Here is a 24,280-nt window from a genome sequence, read left to right on the forward strand (position 1 = left end):
CGGCATTGAGAGCGCGGAGCGGCCCCGAGAGCGGAGCGGCGGAATGAAAGGGCGGCTTAGGGCGTCCCGCTGCGCGGCGCCGCGCGTGGCCGCGTGCCACGGCACGGGCACGGAACCGGGGGAGTCCGAGGGGGGGGGAAAGGAGGGAGCGGGGTCCCGAGCGGAGCGCTGCGCTCGGCCTGGACCCCTCCACCCCCCCAGCCCCCCCCCCCCCTTTTAGGGCGCAGCTGTCGCTGTCAGCGCGCGGTATTTTTAGAGCGGTGCGGGGGGGCCGTGGGGACCCCGCGCGCGGTGCTTTGGGGTCAGACCGCCTCTCTGGGCCCCGCGGTCCAGAGCTGGGACGCGGCTGCGGCCGCTGCGGGGCTCAGCACCGCCTCCGGTGGTCCTTAACGCCGGTGGTCCCCGGGGGACCTCCGCGTGGGAGTGGGGGCCCCACGGCGCGGCCGTCCCTCTGTGTGCAGCTGCTGCCGGGGACCCCCACAGCGCTGCGTGACCCCTTGGGGGGCACACGGCCATAGGAGCGCAGAGGGCCGCGTCGTGTCCCTGCTGTGCCCCCTGCAGGGGCGGACACCCCCACGCCCACCACACACGCAGCGCAGCGCAGGACCCCCCCGCGCCCACGGGGACACTGAGATATCCCCACACCCCACGCTACGAAGCACCGCTGTGCCCCATAGCGACGCAGAGCCGTCCCCGCGTGGAGCTGTGCCCAACGGCAGCACTGCACCGTCCCCACGCGTCACGGCTGCTCCATGTGCCACGCGTGGGCTCGGGACGTGGGGGTCCCCACGTGCGGCACAAGCACCAGGGGCTGAACTCACACCAGGATCCGGAGAGGAGCCGTCCCCACGGGGCACGCAGTGTCCCCACGGGCACAGCCCTCGCTGGCACAAGCCTTGGCCACGGAGCGGGGTGGGGGCTGCTCCACGCTGCCCCCCCAGCAGTGCCCCCCCACGGAGCTGCGCGGTGCAGCGGAGGGGCCCGGCCGCGCTGCAGGAAGGGGCCCCGCGCTCGGGCAGCGTGCCCTGCTCACACACACGTGCACACACGTGTGCACAGACACGCGGTGTGCCGGGGGGGCTGTGCGCGTATCTGTGTGTGCGTGGGGTGCGTGGCAGGGAGGCCCACGCTTAGGGATGTGGTGTGACGGAGCACACGCGTGTGACACGGGGGTCAGGCCCAGCCCAGGGAAACTGAGGCACAGGCTGAGGATGGGGGGGGAAGGGGGGGTCTGTCCCTTCTGAGCCACGCTTTAGGGGACCGAGGCCAGGGTGGGGCGGTGGGCAGCACCACGGGGGGGGCACAATGGGGGCAGATCCCCACGGCGGGGGCCGGGCTGTGCCCCACAGCTCACCGAGCACAAGAAGCTCTGCACACCCACCGGAAAGGACACAAAGCACCACACGGGGGACCGGACCCACGGCCCTGAGCCCCCTGCGCCACACCACGAGTCCCCGTGGGGCATCACACGTCCCTCACCCCACAGCTGCCACGCCCGACCCCACCTGGCAGCCCCACACGTGGCAGCACGCGCGGGGGAACGGCGTGCTGGGGGTCCCAGGAAGTGGGTGGGAGTCCCGCAGTACTGTGGGGGTCCCGTGGCGTGGGTGGGGGGTCCCACAGTGCGGGTGGGGGTCCCACAGTACTGTGAGGTCTCACGGCATGCATAGGGGTCTTATGGGGTTCCCATGGAGTGGATGGGGGTCCCATGGTGTGGGTGGGAGTCCCACAGTATTGTGGGGGTCTCATGGCGTGGGTGGGGGTCCCACGGTGCAGATGGGGATGTTACGGTGTGGGAGGGGTCCCACGCCGCGGATGGGAGCGCCACGGTGCCATAGGGATCCTATGCCGCGGGTGGGGGACCCGTGAAGTGCGTGGGGGTCCCACGGCGCCCCCCAGTGGCCGCCACGCAGCCGTGCGCGGAGCGGGAGCTCCCTCTCGTGGGCGCAGCCCCTGATCCCGGCGGGACACGCGTGTGTGCGTGCCGTGCGGGGGGAGGAGCGCGGAGCTCCCGCAGCACTGAGCGGCGTGCACGGCAGCGCCGCGGGGCGGAGCGTCCCGGCTGAGCTGCGGGATCCCACCCGAGACGGCGTCCCATCGCGGCGAGCTCGTCCTCCTATTGGCTCGTATTGCCATCACTCAAGAGATCGGCGCGATCCCATTGGCTCGTTCCAGGAGGGCGGGAAGCTTCGTGCCCTTCCCCCCCCGGGGTCGAGCGCTCCCTGCTGCCGGTTACGGCGCGCGCAGCCGGGCGGTGGCGCATGCGCCAAAGCTCCCGTTGAACAAGCAGCTGCGCACTGCGCATGCACCAAAGCTCCTGTGGAGCAGGCCGCTGCGCACTGCGCATGCGCGCGGCCGCGACGCTGAGGCGGGGAGGAGGAAGAGGAGGAGGAGGAGGAGGAGGAGTGTGGGGAGGTGCGGGGCCGGGCCGCGCAAAATGGCCGACAGGTTCTCCCGCTTCAACGAGGACAGGGACTTCCAGGTAACGGCCCGGGGCGGCCGCGCCGGGTCGGGGGAGAGGGGTGGAGGGGAACGAGTGGGCCGAGGTGACCGCGAGGGGGGCTGGGGCGGTGCGGGGCCCGGCGGGGGGGGCGGGCCGGGGGACGACAAAAGGAACGGATGTAACGGAGGGTGGGGGGAGGGGCGGCTGGGAGAGACGGACGGGCCCGGCTCGGGGTGCGGGGCCCGCACTCGTTGGGTCTGAGAAGCGCCGGATCCGAGGAGAGCTCAGCGCGGCCTTCCCTGAGCGCAGCGCCCGGCACAGCACAGCAGGGCCCGGCACAGCACAGCAGGGCCCGGCACAGCACGGCACGGCCCGGCACGGCACGGCACGGCCCGGCACAGCACAGCAGGGCCCGGCACGGCAGGGCCCGGCACGGCAGGACGGGCAGTGGCTGTGGGCTCGGGCTGCTGCCGGCAGCAGGGGGAAATGGCGTTACGCTGAGAGGGGCGGATCCGGGTGAGGTGTTGCGGGGAAATGCCCCAGTCGTTGCGCGGGGATGCGCTGCCCCATCCGTGGGGCGGTTATGGGGCAGCCTGAGCTGGTGGGCACACAGGGGGCTGGGGCTCTGCGAGCTCCCTCCGACCAAAGCCGTTCTGTGAACCAAAACTGAGAGGAACCTGGTGGGGCTCAACGAGGCCGAGCCCGGAGCCCCTGCACTGCGGGGGAGCCACCGCAGCGTCGGTGCCGGTGGGGGCTGAGCGGCTCGAGGAGCAGTGCAGGGAGGGAGCTGGGAGTTGTGGTGGCCGGAGGTCGACTGTGAGCCGTGACCCAGCGGCGTGCTCTGCTGGCCGTGGGGACCCTGAGGTGCATTGTGCAGTGTGGGGTGAGGGCGGTGCTCCTCTGCTCTGCCCTGGGGAGGTCACGGCTGGAATACCATCTCCAGTTCTGGGCTCCTCAGGTCACATCATCCAAAGAGAGCGCAGCAGAGGGCTGCCAGGACGGCGGGGGCTGGAGCATCTCCTGATGGGAAAAGCTGAGGGACCTGGGGCTGTTCAGCCCAACAAGAGAAGGCAGAGTGGGACCTCGGTGCTGTTGGACGTGCCCTGAGTTGTGCAGCGTGAGCGTGGCTCCCTGCTGCCGCCCCACACACGGCGGTTTCACCTGGGTCGCTTCGTTAGATGCCTCGTTGTTAGCACTGGCACGGCGTGATGCGGTGCTCAGGTTCCTGTTTCAGGCGGGCAGATGCTGGGTTTCTTGGAGGAGGAGATGTTTGCTGTTGGAGCGGGGCAGCTCTCAGCTGCGTATTGCACAATGTGCACACACGCGGGTTCTGCTCTCCTTGTTTTCGTCCCTTTGCAGGGCAGCGTGGCTCCACAGGAAGTATTTGTAGCACAGAACCTGCTCCTGTGGCAGTGCTGTGGCTGCAGGCGTGTCCTGCCGCGCTCCCACGGAGGGCTTTGTTCTGCAGCAGGCAGGGTTCGCTGCTCGTGTTATCTCTGAGCACTCTGAAATGAGAGCACGGGTTTATTTTGTGCGTGGAGCCTTTGAGGGAAAGGGGGATGTGTGCTGTGGGGTGAGACCCAGGGCGAGTGGGAGTCGTGGTGAGCCTGCAGGATGCAGGAGCTATGAATTATAGAGGAGCTGCTCTGAGGACGCCCCGAGCTCGGGTGTCTGCTGGGCAGGGGAGGTCCTGAGCAGCCCTGCTGGTCCGCCCTGCTCGTTCCCTCACTGTGCCACCAGGCTCAGTGTGGATAGGGTGCAGTGCTGGAGTGCTGAGGCCGAAGGATGTGCAGAGCCCCGAGAGAGGAAGAGCAACAAAAGGTCGGGAGTGCAGCGCAGGGGTCAGGGGATGCCTCGGGGTGGAGGAGGGGATGCCTCGGGGTGGAGGAGGGGATGCCTCGGGGTTAGCGATGCGGCCAAAGGAAGCGCTCCCACAGTGGGAAGAACAACGCTGGGAGCTCTGCTGCTCGTGTCAGGCGTTGCTTTTCTTCTGAGGAGGTGCAGGTGCTGGGTGGGGAGGGGGGGAGGGCTTGGGGGCACGGAGCTGACACGGGTGATGTTTGGGTTTGTGTGCTCCCAATGTGCGGTGGGGGAAAGGGTGGAACATGATGGGCACGGAGCTGGAGGGAGGGGGATGTGTGACGGCAGCCAGGGTGGGGAGTGGGGGCTCTGCTTCGGGGCCGGGGTGGGGTCACCGTGGAGCTCTGTGCCCCACGGCCCTGCAGGGCGGTCCCTGTGTGGGGATGTGCTGTGGCTGTGGCACTGAGCAGCAGTCCCTGCCGTTCCCTGGCGGCTTTAGGGCTGTGTTGAGGCCGGCTGGATGTGCTGAGAGTTCGGCCGCTCAGAGCTGGAAGGTGCAAGGCCACGTGAGGACGTGTGCCCCATGGCCGTGGCAGGTGGAAGGCTGTCAGCCCTGTTAGGGGTTGGTGAACCGCGGGTGCCCCACAACTACGAGATGCTCCTCCCAAAAGCTGCCGCTTTAAATCCCGTCCTCATCCTAATTGCTTTTGTTGTATCCGCTGGAGAGGGTTTTCTCCTGAAGTGCTCGGGGCGTAATTACCGTGTTTGGGTGCAGCAGGAGCCCCGGGAGTGCTGTGCTGTGCTGTGCTGTGCTGTGCTGTGCTGTGTGAGGAGCACGTCGCTTCGCCGCGGTCCTCCCGGGGAGCAGCAGCGAGGTTTGGTGGTGGCAGCGAGGTTTGGTGGTGGCTGAGCCCTGACGAACGCCAGCAGCTCGTGCCGCACCGCCGGCGCTTTGCAGCAGCCCCGAGGGTGTCCGGGAGAGCTCCCGGTGTGAGCACAGCGTGGGGCGGAGCCGTGGGACATCCCAGGTCCCGGAGCAGCGCTGTGTGGGGCCGTTTGGGGCCGTCTGTGGGCTGCAGCCCGGGGTGTGCACCCCGCAGGGAATCGCAGAGCCCGGAGCTTCGGCTGCGCGCGGTGACGCTGACGGGTTATGGAGAGCTGGTGGCAGCAGCTCGTGTCTCTGGGCAGCAGCTGGGCCCTGCCCGGCTCAGCGCGGCGCTCATCCTGCCCCCTCACGTCCGCTCTTTGGCTCTCGGGGCTTCCTTGGCCCTTTTGGCCTCTCTCTGTTGTGCTGCGGGGCCGCCCCTGTTGGCAGCGGAGCTGTGTGCTGCTCCAGGGCCCGGTGCTCAGCAGCACGGCTTTGGGACTGTGTCCCTGTGCCGTTGTTGGGTTTGTTCTCCGCAGAGCGCCGTGCTGTGCCCGGGAGGTGCGGGTCGGGCGCTGGCACTGTGTGCTCCGTGCCCGCTGCTCTCGTGTGCTGGACACACCGTGCTTTCTCAGTGCATAGGGTTTCATTCATGGCTACGCTGAGACGCGATTTTTGTCTTCCTCTGATTCATTGTGTCAAGGCACAGTGGCACAAAATGGCTCCGTGCGGAGCAGAGCGGCAGATGGAGCCCTGGGGCTGCCCCAGGAGCGAGGTCCTGGAAGGGTGCAAATCCGTACAGCACACCCCATCAGCAGCGGCGGGGCCGCCGGCTGTGAGACGTGCTGGGTTTGCTGCTGGCTTTCTTTGCGTTTGGGTTGGATGGGGCTCAGTCCTTCACACGGCTTCCAGGAGGGGACTCCTTTGTCTCGGTGGGTGCTCGGGGCGGAACCGACCTGGACCTGGCAGGGAGCTTCGGGCGGCTCCTGACCCGGCCGGGCCTGCTGCAGGCAGCAGGTCACGCTGCGAGGTCGGAAGGGACAGAATCCAGCACGGCTTTGGTTTCACCGAGAGCATTCGAAGTGCTCTGAGCGCTTTGCAGCTGGCGCTGGGTGCGAGGGGCTGCAGGGGGCTCACAGCTGGCGCTGGGTGCGAGCACCAAAAGCCCTCTCGTTGGCTCCGGGTCCCCAGGGTGCTTGGCACAGTGCCTGCTGGGATCGCTGTCAGCCCTTCCCGGCGTCGGCTGCTGTGAGATTCCCTGCAGCAGAAGTTGGTGCTGACGGAAGGGAGCGGAGTGACACCGGGCTGCAGGTGATGGGGTGTGAGGAACTGGGTGGCACTGGGAGTACTGGTGTGTGGACGGCAGCCCTGGGATGCTGAGCGTGGTGCTGGGAACCTTGTTGCTGGGGGTGCAGTGTGATCGTATCCGCGGCCAAAAATGGTTCGCTGTGTTCGCACTCTCAGGAATTTGAGGCTTCAGCGGAGGCCACGGCAGAGATGGCTTTCCCGAAATGGCCGCTGGGGCTGCTGGCTGCTCCTGCTGAGCTGTGGTGCTCAGCATCTCGGAGGGCAGAGGGCCGCACTCCTGCTCCGTCCTGGCCCCCAGCTCTGTGCACGGCCCCATGGGACAGCAGAGCTGCCCTGTGCGCAGTGGTGGAGCGGGAACACGGCGTGCTCTGCTCTGCACGGCCCTTTGTAGCCCTGCAGGGATGGGGTGGGGGATGCAGAGTTCCCTAGCAGCTCAGTGCACTGCCAGGGCTGCACTGCCAGGGCTGCACTGCCAGGGCTGCACTGCCAGGGCTGCACTGCCAGGGCTGCACTGCCAGGGCTGCACTGCCAGGGCTGCACTGCCAGGGCTGCACTGCCAGGGCTGCACTGCCAGGGCTGCCGGCTGCTTCCAGCCCCAGGTCGGTGCTGCTGCCCGTGGGTGAAGAGCCAGAAGTGCAAGCATCACACACGTGGTGCCTTACCAACTATGAGCGTGGCCGGCCTGCGTTTCAGGATGCCTTCCTTGTGCTCTGAGCTGCGCACTGAGTTGGCTGTGCCCACGAAAGGCACCACGTGAACACGTGCCCGAACCTGGGTCCTGAAATGGGAGCTCCTTCTGTGCCGCATTGCTGACCGTCCTCTCCTCCCGCAGGGCAACCACTTCGATCAGTATGAGGAAGGGCACCTGGAGATCGAGCAGGCGTCCCTGGACAAGCCCATCGAATCGGTAAGGCTGCGCCCGCCCGGCCCAGCCGGCCCCGAGCACGCGTTGCTGTGGGCAGGAGGGGCTCCTGGCCGGGGCTGCCAGCGCAGGGCGAGCTGCATGCAGAGCTTGTGTGGGCCAGGGCTTCCAGCTGCAAGCAGTCCTCAGGCCGTAGGTAACGCTTAAATCCAAGTCTGCTGCCATGTGTCAGAACTGAGAGCTCGCGTACAGCCGCCAGGGGTTTCAGTCCTTTGAATTCCGACGCAGGGCTCGGGGGGTCTTGCAGCGCAGTGCCTCTCGCTCCTCTGGGTCCGTGGTTTTGCTCACTGTGGGCTGCAGTGCCATTGGCAGCAGGAAGCAGACCTTCCCCACGGGTCCGAAACTGCGGCGAGGATTTCAGAGCGTTGTTTTTGTGTGTGTTGTGGCTTTTTGTTTCTTATTTTTTTCCTTTAAATTAAGCGCGGAGAGCGCAGCCATAAGATGGGGAAGGCCTCAGCTCGGTGTAGTTTTCCCGTTTGAAGCTTTCTGGAGCTCTTTAAGTTCTGTCTCCGCCAGCAGAGCCGCCCTCACCCATGGGTTTGGCCCCCAGCCTCAGCTCCGCAGCCTCAGTGAGTGCAGCAGCGGGAGGAGAGGAGAGGAGAGGAGGGGTGGTAGCGGAGCTCCAGGGCGCGCAGGGCTCCGGTGGAGGGTGGAGCCTTCCAAGTGTTCCCTTTCCCAGCTGAGAAACTGAGCTGCTGAGGTCCCCCCCGTCCGTGCCCACTTAAAGGCGTTTGGTGTTAGCGAGAGGTCGGTGTGTGTCCTCATTCGTGTGTAGGTCGGTGTCGTGTGTGTTTGTGTGCGTGTTTAGATGTTTACCAGAATTTACACAACTTGGGGTGTTCGACGTTTTTCTTCCGCAGCAGTTGGCCCATATTAGCTAAGCAGCCCTGATCTGGTTTGTATTGCACGGTCTGCCTTTTTTAATTTCTTCTCTAGGGTTTCCTTTCCCCTTTCTTATTTCTGTTCTTCTGGTCCAGTGAACACTGCATATAGTACCTCCTGTCTTATGTGCTGGCATGATGCTAGATTTAGGCATGGCAGTAATCGATGACGCATGAGATAATGCTGCAGAGATGGGAGTTGTATTCAGCGTTGTCCTGAATACCTCGACCTGGTGCTGTGGCACGGGGCTTGGACTGAGATGCAGAGAGAAGAGGAAGCGCTCGTGTGTGCGGCGCGTTGCACGCCGGCCCTGACAAAGAAATGCAGAGGGCGGCCTGGTGTGCAGGTCTGATTTCTGAAGGCCTTTCCCCAGACAGAGGGGCAGGAGGGGTCTCCCTGCGTCCCCGAGGAGTGCTGCCTGCAGCAGCACTGAGGGCCGGCAGCACACGGGCACGGCGTGCCTCGGGCTGTGTGCACGCGGCCAAAGCGTGAGGTTTGATGAGTGAGGAACTGCAGCAGGAAGCTCAGAATGAAGCGGCAGCTTTAGTATTTAATGCCCTGCTCGCCGCGGGGAGTTGGGCTGTGTGGCCCCTAAGGGTCCCTTCCAACCCCAGCAGTAACGTGGTGCTGTGCTGCCATCCCCACGGGGCGACGTCGTTGCTGTTCACGGTTCCGGGTGGGATCCACACACTCGCTTTGGCCCTATGGTGAAATTGCCCTCCCTGTGCAGGCTGTTGGTGGCGCGGGCAGCGGGCTGTGCCATGTGTGCCTGCTTCTGTCCCTGGGAGCAGGCCTGGCTCTGCAGGGCGCCCTCAGACACGGCCCATCTCTGCCCTCACGCTGGCTTTGTTTGCAGTGCTGTTGGCCGTTGCCTTCCAACGTGCAGGTGGGGGAGCAAGAGGAACGCTTAAGCTTTCCTGCTGCCAGTGAAAATGATGTTTCCCACCCTCGTAATGGCCCACGTGCTTCTGAAGTGAGCGAGTTAGGGCGCTGGGAGGAGAGGTTTCCCTGCCGGGAGGAAGGCAGCTTGCTGCTCCTCTGCCTTCAGGAGGAGCGCCATGGGGAGATCCATCTCTGCAGCATTATCTGTTGAGAGGTGCTGACCGTACTGCTACAGCATGCAACTCGGAGGTGGCTGAAGCGTAGCCCTGGGAGTCTACAGATCCTTACAATGCTGAAGCCCGCAGCTCGCACGCCGGTGCTGATGGGGCAGTCCTGCTGTGCTCAGGACACGGACGTCCACGGCGTCACGCGCGGCCCCGGGCACGCGGTGCGGACGGCTGCAGGGTCGCCCGTAGCCCTCTGCCAGAAGCTATTCTCCATTATCAAATTGAAAGTATTTCCTATCAATGCACTCTTCATAGCCACGAGAGCGATGTTTTCACTTCCCCCACAAGTGACAGTGCCCTTTGTGCCACTCTGAAAGGCACCACACACACACTCGCACACTCGCACAGTGGTGGTGTCAGTGCTGCTGCTTGTCGCTGAGCACCGGAGCCCCCGTGCAGCATTAACGAGGTGCTGTGTTGGCTGTGACACGCTCGCGTGCACTGGGCTCGGGTGTTCAGAGGGCGTCTCCCAGAAGCCCTGTTCCCTCACTCAGCTTACTCCAGCCCCTTACCCGCTGCCATTGCTGTGAGCCCGTGGTGCCCGCCGCCCGCCCTGCTCGGTGCCCTCCCGCTGGCGCTGCTCGTGGCAGCAGTGGTGCTGCCCGGCCGTGCCTCGCTGGCTGCCTTTGGCTGCACCACCTGTACCGATCTGTGGACTCCACTGGTTCCAAAGTGTAACTGGGAGAGGCTGCTGGTTTGACATTTAGCAGCAGCCACGTGTGGACAGCGCTATAAATAACGTGCTTCTTGAAGCTGAATGGTGTAGCATTACTATTTGGCTTTTCTCTCTGGTCTTCATTGTGTCATCCGTAGTGAGCTCTAGGTTTTGTTTCGGGACTCTTCTCAACCTCTCGTTTGCATGGGTTCACCCCGGAGCATCCACTCCTCGCTTCTGGTCCCCGCATACACAGTCAGCACGGCTTACAACCCACTCAAGAGGCGGATGGTTCCCGGAGCTGGCGGGGCCCTGTGCACGGCCGCTCCGCTTCACTCGCCGGCCGCCCCACCCTCAACCCCTCCCAGTTCGGGGGCAGATCTCGGTGGTGGTGCCTTTCCCTGCTGGCCGGGTCCAGGCTGCAGTGTGTCCCCCTGGGGAGGGCGGCCTTGCTGGGCCCCGAGCACAGCTCGCCAGCAGGGCTGAGCACGGGCCGCACCCCTCTGCTCTGTGAGGCGCAGAGGTCCCGTCCCCACGTAGAAACAAAGGCCCTGATGCTCCTCACCCGCACAGACAGCGACTCCTGCAGTGCTGTGGCGGGGCAGCCCCGCGCGGCAGGGGGGCACGCAGGGCGGGCTGCCTTCCTCCAGCGGCCCTCGTGTCCCTGCAGCACCAGCACGGCTCCAGCGGCCCTCGTGTCCCTGCAGCACCAGCACGGCTCAGGGGCAGCAGCAGCTCCAGGTGCTGCAGGAAGCACAGTGTGTGAGCGCCGCATCCCTGCACGAGAGCCCGTGCTGTGCCCGAGTGCGGTGTGTGGGGCGGGGGGCAGTGGGGGAGGGCCCCACGCAGCGCCCGGCGAGGGCGGCCGTCCTCTTGAGTGGTGTTGGAAGAGTGGTGCTCCTGTGTATAACCCTTTGTAAATCTTTCTTTTCTCCCCTTAACATCCGTCTCCCCCTCACCGTGTCAGTCACAACACGCCGCTCTTGAATCTCCAGCTGGTCTTGACTTGTTGAATTTATTTTATGCTTTCACTCTTCTTTAATAAATACATTACTTGCAAGCAGTGAATTGAAAACAAAGCAAAAGAAAAACGACCATTAGTGATTGGACAGTTTCTTACTTTGTGTTACATTTAACTGTTCTTTTGACAGCCCAGTTTTTAAAGCCAGGTTCGTATGGAAATGCTTTCACTCCACCTGCACTGCTTTTGGAATCGCGTCCCGCTCCATCTGTCCGCTCTCTGGTGCGTCCCTGACAGCGCAGTCAGCACAATGTCTCATCCCCCCTCGAGCCGCCCCACGGCGCCAAGCCCCCCAATTAAAAGCCAGCCCTTAATTGCTGCCGGTCCTGCTCCGCCCCTCCGAGCCAGCCTTGTCCCGGGAAGATGAGACATTCTGCTCCTTGTTCCCCCATGCACTAATGGTTCCTCGCTGTTAATTACCGCTAGGCCTGTTTCACTCTAACACCTCAGTGTTCTGTCAGTTCCCATGTGGTGCATCACCCAGTCTGTGCTTGAGCTCATTTTATTTGATTGGTTTCCTTGTTTTTTTTACTAACCTCACTGTTTTTTCAGTTTAATATTGGCTGCATGCTAGTTGATATATATATATCTACGTATCTAAAACCCAATCAAGTGTAGCCTGGATTGTGCTCTGATTGCGTTTTGGTTCCTAGTGGTGGGGCAGTGCTGCACTGACAGCTTTCTGGGTTCTCTAAATCCTGACACGCAAACAAAGCCAACTAAACACGTCGTACATCTCGGCCAAACTCTGAAGCGGTGCTGTCTAGGTGATGGATGTGATTGTCTCAGTAGCTTGATTTGATGCTTTTTACTGTCAATTTTGGTCGGTACACTTTTTCTCCCCCATTGCTTCCTATTTTTGGTGGTTGTGGTTGTTCCCCTCTAACCGTGGTGCACACACGTTGCCCAGCACACCATCCGAAAGCGGCCGTCCCGACCCCCGGCCCCTGGAGCAATTCCAGCCAGCAATTTTTGCCATTGGTCTCTCCCTGTCCTCGGGCACACGTTGCCTTCTCAGTAGCATTTTTTTGCATGCGTATCTATGTAGAAAATCTCTCGTTCATCACACGTTTCGGCGGCGGCGGGAAGGGAAGAATATATTATTGGAATATTTTCGGTTTGTTCTCTCTGTTCTGTCTGTCAGGATAATATCGGACACCGCCTGCTGCAGAAACATGGCTGGAAGCTGGGCCAGGGCCTGGGCAAGTCGCTGCAGGGTAAGTGCCGCTGCCGGGCTCCCCCGGACCTCTCTGCGTCTCGTTTCTACGTGAGTTTGCTTTCCGCCGTCGCTGGGGAGCGGTGCGGGTCGGCTGTGTGCCCGAGGTCTGCCGGGCTGCTGGCTGCTCCCCCACTGCAGTCGGAGGAGCGGTCCTCCCGCCCCACAGCGGCCTCATAGAGCTGTGCCTGTGCTGTGCGGGGCTGCTGGGGGGCAGGGGCTCTCTGGCTGAGGCACTCTGACCTCTTGGCCGGGGCTGTGGTTAGTGCTCCTCGCTGCCCCCGGCCTGGCTTCGCTGGCAGTTGTGTGGTTAAGGTGCCGGTGCCCGGGGCTGTGGCTGTCGCCCCTCAGCGTTGTGCTGTGGCACGGTGTTGTCTGGGTGCACAGCTCGGCCTGCTTCCTCCTCTGGGTGTCCCTTTGTGTCACGGGGGTGGGAGCGCGGTGAGCTGAGGGAAGGCCGGGCCCAGCACAGCTGCCTGGGGCTGCCGGCGACGTGGGGGGCGAGGGGTGGCCGTGGGGACTGCTGCTGTGCCCCTCTGCTCCACCGCATGGGGTGCGTTGTGTGGGAAGGGCCCTCTGGGGTCACTGAGTTCCACCCCACTGAGGGCAGGGCCGCCTCCCACGGCACCGCGCTGCCCAGGAGGAGCTCCGCTGGTGGTGAGCTCCCTGCAGCACTGCTGGGCGCCGCTCGGGGCTGCTCCTTTCGTTGTCCCGTGGCTTTTCTATGTCAGTTGTCCCCAAACCCGTCCCCAGACCGAAGGAAGAGAGCGGTGGCATCCAGCTCGAGCCCTGCTCCAGGAGCCCGAGGCGCGAGGACACCTGGGGTGCGCTGAGAGCAGCACAAAAACATCTTCCCACTTTCACTGGTGTCCATCAAAAACATCCAGTGGAGATTTCTGAAGAGGCCAAGGAGAGAAAGCAGAGCCCCTGTGCCATGAGCACTGTGCTGGGGCCTGAGAGCTGTCGGTAGCGCAGAACTCAGAGCACCTCGTGTCTCTTGGCCGTGATGCGTTACCTGGCAGCCCGCATCAGGCAGCGGAGCAGCTGTGCAGTGAGCCCTCAGAGCTGGCTTTGCTTTGTTGAGGTCACCCCACCTCCTTTCCACGTCGCTGCCTTGGACAAAGCAAGTGCCCCTGCAGCGTTACAGAGCTGTCCCTCGTTCCTGTGCACCTGGAGGTTCCCCACAGGACAGTGCTGTGCTGGTGAGGGGCTGTGCCTGCAGGGCCCCCCCTGCACACGTACTGGAGGTGGATGCAGTTACTGCACAGTGCTGCCAGGCTGGCAGCAGCGGGGTGGCCGTGTGCCCCCAGGAGGGGTGGGCACGGAGAGGACCCCTGGTTTTCATCCATCTCAGCGGGGCTGTGGGCGGAGGCAGAGCTGGGAGCTGTCCTTGTGAAGCTGTCATGGAGGTGTTGGCTCTGCCCCTGCAGACCTCGTGCAGCCCCTCTGCCTTGGTTACCTGGGGGTTTGGCACAGCTGAGCCACGACTTGCTGCCTTTGGTGACTGTGGGTGCCGCTGAGGTTGGTCCCAGCAGGGCTGGCTGGGCAGCTCAGCCCAGAGAAACACGCTCAGTTCGAATTGCAGAGTCCTGGCTGCACCAGCAGCTCACCAAATGGCCGGCAGCTCGTCCAGCACTGTGTTTTTCCATTTGTTAATTCCTCTGATCTCACAAAGGAGGCGTTTGTGGGGCCCTGGGAACACAGAACAATGCGCGTCCGAGGAAAACACCACGAGGAAATGAGGAGTTGTGCACTGACATTGTGGCTCTGCAGCTCGGCATGGCAGCCATGGAGGGAAGCAGCAGGAGCCAGGGCGGGTTGGGACCGGCAGCCTTGTGGAGCAGCAGATGGAGGCACGGCCCTATCTGCACGCCTCCTGCTCAGTGCGCAAAGGGATGCTGCGTTGGGCACGGACGTCCCTTCCGTAGCGGCAGCCAGGGCAGCGGGAGCAGCAGGGAGCTGTGCAGGGCTGCTGCCAGGGCAGCTCACCGTGCTGTGCTGCCGAAGCTGCTCTGTTCCTCTGCTGCCCGGGGCTCTGCCTCTCACTGAGCAGCAGAGGCAGCACAGGCTTCGTCTGAAGCTCATGTTTGTCTGTGACTCATGCCAGAAAGTGCAGATAAACAGGATGAGCTCAGCAGTGCTGCTCCCAGCACAGAGCGGGATGAGAGGCCGGCTCGCTGCCACGCGCCTGAGCAGCCGTGGATGTGGGGATGGGGATCAGTGCGGCCATGGGCCGGGAGGGCTCACTCACAATGGGGTCAGTACTTTGCTCCTGCTGCATGCACAGCACAGCACACAGCACAGCACACAGCACAGCACACAGCACACAGCACACAACACAGCACACAGCACAGCACACAGCACAGCACACAGCACACAGCACAGCACACAGCACACAGCACAGCACAGCACACAGCACACAGCACAGCACACAGCACACAGCACACAGCACACAGCACACAGCACACAGCACACAGCACAGCACACAGCACACAGCACAGCACACAGCACAGCACACAGCACACAGCACACAGCACACAGCACAGCACACAGCACACAGCACACAGCACAGCACACAGCATACAGCACACAGCACACAGCACAGCACACAGCACACAGCACAGCACAGCACACAGCACACAGCACAGCACACAGCACACAGCACACAGCACAGCACACAGCACACAGCACACAGCACACAGCACAGCACACAGCACACAGCACAGCACACAGCACACAGCGCAGCACAGCACACAGCACACAGCACAGCACACAGCACACAGCACACAGCACAGCACACAGCACACAGCACACAGCACAGCACACAGCACAGCACACAGCACAGCACACAGCACACAGCACACAGCACAGCACACAGCACAGCACACAGCACACAGCACACAGCACAGCACACAGCACACAGCACACAGCACAGCACACAGCACACAGCACACAGCACAGCACACAGCACAGCACACAGCACACAGCACACAGCACAGCACACAGCACACAGCACACAGCACAGCACACAGCACAGCACACAGCACACAGCACACAGCACAGCACACAGCACACAGCACACAGGACAGCACAGCACACAGCACAGCACACAGCACACAGCACAGCACACAGCACACAGCACACAGCACACAGCACAGCACACAGCACAGCACACAGCACACAGCACACAGCACACAGCACACAGCACACAGCACACAGCACACAGCACACAGCACAGCACACAGCACACAGCACAGCACACAGCACAGCACACAGCACACAGCACACAGCACACAGCACAGCACACAGCACACAGCACAGCACACAGCACACAGCACAGCACACAGCACAGCACACAGCACACAGCACAGCACACAGCACACAGCACACAGCACACAGCACACAGCACAGCACACAGCACAGCACACAGCACACAGCACACAGCACACAGCACACAGCACACAGCACACAGCACACAGCACACAGCACAGCACACAGCACACAGCACAGCACACAGCACAGCACACAGCACACAGCACACAGCACACAGCACACAGCACAGCACACAGCACAGCACACAGCACACAGCACACAGCACACAGCACACAGCACACAGCACACAGCACACAGCACACAGCACAGCACACAGCACACAGCACAGCACACAGCACAGCACACAGCACAGCACACAGCACACAGCACACAGCACACAGCACACAGCACACAGCACACAGCACACAGCACACAGCACACAGCACACAGCACACAGCACAGCACACAGCACAGCACACAGCACACAGCACACAGCACACAGCACACAGCACACAGCACACAGCACAGCACACAGCACACAGCACAGCACACAGCACACAGCACAGCACACAGCACAGCACACAGCACACAGCACACAGCACACAGCACACAGCACACAGCACACAGCACACAGCACACAGCACACAGCACAGCACACAGCACACAGCACAGCACACAGCACAGCACACAGCACACAGCACACAGCACACAGCACAGCACACAGCACACAGCACAGCACACAGCACACAGCACAGCACACAGCACACAGCACACAGCACAGCACAGCACACAGCACACAGCACACAGCACAGCACACAGCACAGCACACAGCACAGCACACAGCACAGCACACAGCACAGCACACAGCACACAGCACAGCACACAGCACACAGCACACAGCACACAGCACAGCACACAGCACAGCACACAGCACACAGCACACAGCACACAGCACACAGCACACAGCACACAGCACAGCACACAGCACACAGCACAGCACACAGCACAGCACACAGCACACAGCACACAGCACACAGCACAGCACACAGCACACAGCACAGCACACAGCACACAGCACAGCACACAGCACAGCACACAGCACACAGCACACAGCACACAGCACAGCACACAGCACAGCACACAGCACACAGCACACAGCACAGCACACAGCACAGCACACAGCACACAGCACACAGCACAGCACACAGCACACAGCACACAGCACAGCACACAGCACACAGCACAGCACACAGCACAGCACACAGCACACAGCACAGCACACAGCACAGCACACAGCACAGCACACAGCACAGCACACAGCACACAGCACACAGCACACAGCACAGCACAGCACAGCACACAGCACAGCACACAGCACACAGCACACAGCACACAGCACAGCACACAGCACAGCACACAGCACACAGCACACAGCACACAGCACAGCACAGCACACAGCACACAGCACAGCACACAGCACAGCACACAGCACACAGCACACAGCACACAGCACACAGCACACAGCACAGCACACAGCACAGCACACAGCACAGCACACAGCACAGCACACAGCACACAGCACACAGCACACAGCACACAGCACAGCACAGCACACAGCACACAGCACACAGCACAGCACACAGCACACAGCACACAGCACACAGCACACAGCACACAGCACACAGCACAGCACACAGCACACAGCACACAGCACACAGCACAGCACACAGCACACAGCACACAGCACACAGCACACAGCACACAGCACAGCACACAGCACAGCACACAGCGCACAGCACAGCACACAGCACACAGCACAGCACACAGCACACAGCACAGCACACAGCACACAGCACAGCACACAGCACAGCACACAGCACAGCACACAGCACACAGCACACAGCACACAGCACAGCACACAGCACAGCACACAGCACACAGCACAGCACACAGCACACAGCACAGCACACAGCACAGCACACAGCACACAGCACAGCGCACAGCACACAGCACAGCACACAGCACACAGCACACAGCACACAGCACACAGCACACAGCACACAGCACACAGCACAGCACACAGCACAGCACACAGCACACAGCACACAGCACAGCACACAGCACAGCACACAGCACACAGCACACAGCGCACAGCACACAGCACAGCACACAGCACAGCACACAGCACACAGCACAGCACACAGCACACAGCACAGCACACAGCACACAGCACACAGCACACAGCACACAGCACACAGCACAGCACACAGCACACAGCACAGCACACAGCACACAGCACACAGCACACAGCACACAGCACAGCACACAGCACACAGCACACAGCACAGCACACAGCACACAGCACACAGCACAGCACACAGCACACAGCACAGCACACAGCACACAGCACACAGCACAGCACACAGCACACAGCACACAGCACAGCACAGCACACAGCACAGCACACAGCACACAGCACACAGCACACAGCACAGCACACAGCACAGCACACAGCACACAGCACAGCACAGCACACAGCACACAGCACACAGCACAGCACACAGCACACAGCACACAGCACACAGCACACAGCACACAGCACAGCACACAGCACACAGCACACAGCACAGCACACAGCACAGCACACAGCACACAGCACACAGCACAGCACACAGCACACAGCACACAGCACAGCACACAGCACACAGCACAGCACACAGCACACAGCACACAGCACACAGCACAGCACACAGCACACAGCACAGCACACAGCACACAGCACAGCACAGCACACAGCACACAGCACACAGCACAGCACACAGCACACAGCACACAGCACACAGCACAGCACACAGCACACAGCACACAGCACAGCACACAGCACACAGCACACAGCACACAGCACACAGCACACAGCACACAGCACACAGCACACAGCACAGCACACAGCACACAGCACAGCACACAGCACACAGCACAGCACACAGCACACAGCACACAGCACACAGCACAGCACACAGCACAGCACACAGCACAGCACAGCACACAGCACACAGCACACAGCACAGCACACAGCACACAGCACACAGCACAGCACACAGCACACAGCACAGCACACAGCACACAGCACAGCACACAGCACACAGCACAGCACACAGCACACAGCACAGCACACAGCACACAGCACAGCACAGCACACAGCACACAGCACACAGCACACAGCACAGCACACAGCACACAGCACACAGCACACAGCACACAGCACAGCACACAGCACACAGCACACAGCACACAGCACAGCACACAGCACACAGCACACAGCACACAGCACACAGCACAGCACACAGCACACAGCACACAGCACACAGCACAGCACACAGCACACAGCACACAGCACACAGCACACAGCACAGCACACAGCACACAGCACAGCACAGCACACAGCACAGCACACAGCACACAGCACACAGCACAGCACACAGCACACAGCACACAGCACACAGCACAGCACACAGCACACAGCACAGCACAGCACACAGCACAGCACACAGCACACAGCACACAGCACACAGCACAGCACACAGCACAGCACAGCACACAGCACACAGCACAGCACACAGCACACAGCACAGCACACAGCACACAGCACACAGCACACAGCACAGCACACAGCACAGCACACAGCACAGCACACAGCACACAGCACACAGCACACAGCACACAGCACACAGCACACAGCACAGCACACAGCACAGCACACAGCACACAGCACACAGCACAGCACACAGCACACAGCACAGCACACAGCACACAGCACACAGCACACAGCACAGCACACAGCACACAGCACACAGCACAGCACACAGCACACAGCACACAGCACACAGCACACAGCACACAGCACAGCACACAGCACACAGCACACAGCACAGCACACAGCACACAGCACACAGCACAGCACACAGCACAGCACACAGCACAGCACACAGCACACAGCACAGCACACAGCACAGCACACAGCACAGCACACAGCACACAGCACACAGCACACAGCACACAGCACACAGCACAGCACACAGCACACAGCACACAGCACAGCACACAGCACACAGCACACAGCACAGCACACAGCACACAGCACACAGCACACAGCACAGCACACAGCACACAGCACACAGCACACAGCACACAGCACAGCACACAGCACAGCACACAGCACACAGCACAGCACACAGCACAGCACACAGCACAGCACACAGCACACAGCACACAGCACACAGCACAGCACACAGCACAGCACACAGCACAGCACACAGCACAGCACACAGCGCACAGCACACAGCACAGCACACAGCACACAGCACACAGCACAGCACACAGCACAGCACACAGCACACAGCACACAGCACAGCACACAGCACAGCACACAGCGCACAGCACACAGCACACAGCACAGCACACAGCACAGCACACAGCACAGCACACAGCACACAGCACACAGCACACAGCACACAGCACACAGCACACAGCACAGCACAGCACACAGCACACAGCACACAGCACACAGCACAGCACACAGCACACAGCACAGCACAGCACACAGCACACAGCACAGCACAGCACACAGCACAGCACACAGCACACAGCACACAGCACACAGCACACAGCACACAGCACACAGCACAGCACACAGCACACAGCACACAGCACAGCACACAGCACACAGCACACAGCACACAGCACACAGCACAGCACAGCACACAGCACACAGCACACAGCACACAGCACACAGCACACAGCACACAGCACAGCACAGCACACAGCACAGCACACAGCACACAGCACACAGCACAGCACACAGCACACAGCACACAGCACACAGCACACAGCACAGCACACAGCACACAGCACACAGCACAGCACACAGCACACAGCACACAGCACACAGCACACAGCACACAGCACACAGCACAGCACACAGCACACAGCACAGCACACAGCACACAGCACACAGCACACAGCACACAGCACACAGCACAGCACACAGCACACAGCACAGCACACAGCACACAGCACACAGCACACAGCACACAGCACACAGCACAGCACACAGCACACAGCACAGCACACAGCACACAGCACAGCACACAGCACACAGCACACAGCACAGCACAGCACACAGCACAGCACACAGCACACAGCACAGCACACAGCACACAGCACAGCACACAGCACACAGCACACAGCACACAGCACAGCACAGCACACAGCACACAGCACACAGCACAGCACAGCACAGCACACAGCACACAGCACACAGCACACAGCACACAGCACACAGCACAGCACACAGCACACAGCACAGCACACAGCACAGCACAGCACACAGCACAGCACACAGCACACAGCACACAGCACACAGCACACAGCACAGCACACAGCACACAGCACACAGCACAGCACAGCACACAGCACACAGCACAGCACACAGCACACAGCACACAGCACACAGCACAGCACACAGCACACAGCACACAGCACACAGCACACAGCACAGCACACAGCACACAGCACACAGCACAGCACAGCACACAGCACACAGCACACAGCACACAGCACAGCACACAGCACACAGCACAGCACAGCACACAGCACAGCACACAGCACAGCACACAGCACAGCACACAGCACACAGCACAGCACAGCACACAGCACACAGCACAGCACACAGCACAGCACAGCACACAGCACACAGCACAGCACACAGCACAGCACACAGCACACAGCACACAGCACACAGCACAGCACAGCACACAGCACACAGCACAGCACACAGCACAGCACAGCACACAGCACACAGCACAGCACACAGCACACAGCACACAGCACACAGCACAGCACACAGCACAGCACACAGCACAGCACACAGCACACAGCACACACACAGCACAGCACACAGCACAGCACACAGCACACAGCACAGCACAGCACACAGCACAGCACACAGCACACAGCACAGCACACAGCACACAGCACAGCACACAGCACAGCACACAGCACACAGCACACAGCACACAGCACAGCACACAGCACACAGCACAGCACAGCACACAGCACACAGCACACAGCACACAGCACACAGCACAGCACACAGCACACAGCACACAGCACAGCACAGCACACAGCACACAGCACACAGCACACAGCACACAGCACAGCACACAGCACACAGCACACAGCACACAGCACAGCACAGCACACAGCACACAGCACACAGCACACAGCACAGCACACAGCACACAGCACACAGCACAGCACACAGCACAGCACACAGCACACAGCACACAGCACACAGCACAGCACACAGCACAGCACAGCACACAGCACACAGCACACAGCACACAGCACACAGCACAGCACACAGCACACAGCACACAGCACAGCACACAGCACACAGCACACAGCACAGCACAGCACACAGCACACAGCACACAGCACACAGCACAGCACACAGCACACAGCACAGCACAGCACACAGCACAGCACACAGCACAGCACACAGCACAGCACACAGCACAGCACACAGCACACAGCACACAGCACACAGCACAGCACAGCACACAGCACACAGCACAGCACACAGCACAGCACAGCACACAGCACACAGCACAGCACACAGCACACAGCACACAGCACACAGCACAGCACACAGCACAGCACACAGCACACAGCACACAGCACACAGCACAGCACACAGCACAGCACACAGCACACAGCACAGCACACAGCACAGCACACAGCACAGCACACAGCACACAGCACAGCACAGCACACAGCACAGCACACAGCACACAGCACACAGCACACAGCACACAGCACAGCACACAGCACAGCACACAGCACACAGCACAGCACACAGCACACAGCACAGCACAGCACACAGCACACAGCACACAGCACACAGCACACAGCACAGCACAGCACACAGCACACAGCACACAGCACACAGCACAGCACACAGCACACAGCACACAGCACAGCACACAGCACAGCACACAGCACACAGCACACAGCACACAGCACAGCACACAGCACAGCACAGCACACAGCACACAGCACACAGCACAGCACACAGCACAGCACACAGCACACAGCACACAGCACACAGCACAGCACAGCACACAGCACACAGCACACAGCACACAGCGCACAGCACACAGCACACAGCACAGCACACAGCACACAGCACACAGCACACAGCACAGATCCTGTTTTGGGATGGCTCTGTATGTAGGGATGCAGGGACGGTTCTCGGCCCGGTGTGTGCAGGCTGCGGTGCTGCCGTGTGCAGCCGGGGCTGTGCTGCCCCACGGAGCTGCAGTCCGAGTCCTGGCCCCACACTGTGGGGTCATTCGGGGGGGCTGTGCCTCCTGTGCCCCCGCACCGCCCGTGCTGTGTGCATGCCGGCCGACTTCGCGCGGTGTTTTGGGGCTGTGGGTTCACTGTCTGCCCCACGGCCCCGGGCTGCCCCCAGCGCGGTGCTTCCCCCCCTCCGCGAGAGCAGAGCCCTAGTGCCGCGGTGCGGCCCTCTGCTCATCCCACGCAGCGCTGGGGTCTGCCGGACCCATAGCTCGCAGCGCTCAGTGTGCTGTGGGTCCGCCCCGTGGTGTGGGTCCACTCTGTGGTGTGGGTCCGCTCCGTGGTGTGGGTCCACTCCGTGGTGTGGGTCCACTCCGTGGTGTGGGTCCGCTCCCTGGTGTGGGTCCGCTCCGTGGTGTGGGTCCACTCCGTGGTGTGGGTCCACTCCGTGGTGTGGGTCCGCTCCCTGGTGTGGGTCCGCTCCGTGGTGTGGGTCCGCTCCGTGGTGTGGGTCCACTCCGTGGTGTGGGTCCGCTCTGTGGTGTGGGTCCACTCTGTGGTGTGGGTCCGCTCCCTGGTGTGGGTCCACTCTGTGGTGTGGGTCCACTCTGTGGTGTGGGTCCGCTCCGTGCTGTGGGTCCGCTCCCGGTGATGGGTGGAGGGGTGAGGCCCAGCCCGGTGTGGCGGCAGCCCCTGCCTGCTGCAAAGCGCCTGTTTCCTGCCCCAGTGCTCTCTGCCTAACAAATGGTGTTTCTTTTTTACAGCGTTATGATCCTGGACTTGTTGTGGTGATGGTAAACTTAGCAGTGGTAATTGTTAATTTTCAGACTGAATTCCTCCTTTTGTCATCAGTGCACCAATGTTAGGCTTACTTTCTCTGTTGTAGCCATCATCCTTCTGCTTGGTCTTTCATTTTCCTTTCCTTTCTTTACGCACACTTGTCTGATCCTCGTTCATTAAGGGGTACTGCTACGAAGGGGCGTTTCTGTTCGTGTTAGAGCCGCCAAAATCAGTCCAGACGTAAATCTCTAATACCGTCCCCAGCTGATTTTCCCCACCCCGGGCACCAGCACTTGCTACTGCAATTGGCAAAGAGCTCCTGAAGCGCTCGGGCTGCCGTGGGAGGCGGAAGCGGTGCGTGCGGGGCGGCACCCGAGCTCTCCATGGCTCGAGAACCGACCAAAGCGCGGAGCAGAGGAGCGCGGGGCGCAGCATGGCCCCACCGCCCCGCAGCCCCGCTCGGCTCCGTCTGCTCAGCGCTGCTTCCTTCATTATACCATTGGGCGCAAGAGAAACGTTTCCAGCGGGAGCGGCGTTGCAGCCCAGCACGACTCCCCGGGGCCGTGCCCGGCGCTGCACCCAAAACCTCAAAGCCGCCGAACTGTGCA

General features: G+C 61.8%; 1 protein-coding gene across 2 annotated transcripts in view; it reads left to right on the top strand.

Moving 5' to 3' along the window:
* Window positions 1-2,404: 2,404 nt before the first annotated feature.
* GPATCH8 (G-patch domain containing 8) overlaps window positions 2,405-24,280 on the top strand; it is a 34,619-nt gene continuing 12,743 nt past the window's right edge. The window contains exons 1-3 of one of the 2 annotated variants that reach the window (XM_065747721.1): window positions 2,405-2,482; window positions 7,249-7,323; window positions 12,150-12,222. In XM_065747721.1, coding sequence (XP_065603793.1) covers window positions 2,438-2,482; window positions 7,249-7,323; window positions 12,150-12,222 — 193 coding nt within the window. In that variant the 5' untranslated portion in view covers window positions 2,405-2,437. Of the gene's footprint in view, window positions 2,483-7,248; window positions 7,324-12,149; window positions 12,223-23,655; window positions 23,702-24,280 lie in introns of those variants that run through there. The other variant, XM_065747722.1, reaches the window with a different exon arrangement.

This window comes from Cyrtonyx montezumae, unplaced genomic scaffold (assembly GCF_038088225.1).
Source record: "Cyrtonyx montezumae isolate F1298 unplaced genomic scaffold, pur_monq_1.0 scaffold_48, whole genome shotgun sequence".
NCBI lineage: Eukaryota > Metazoa > Chordata > Aves > Galliformes > Odontophoridae > Cyrtonyx > Cyrtonyx montezumae.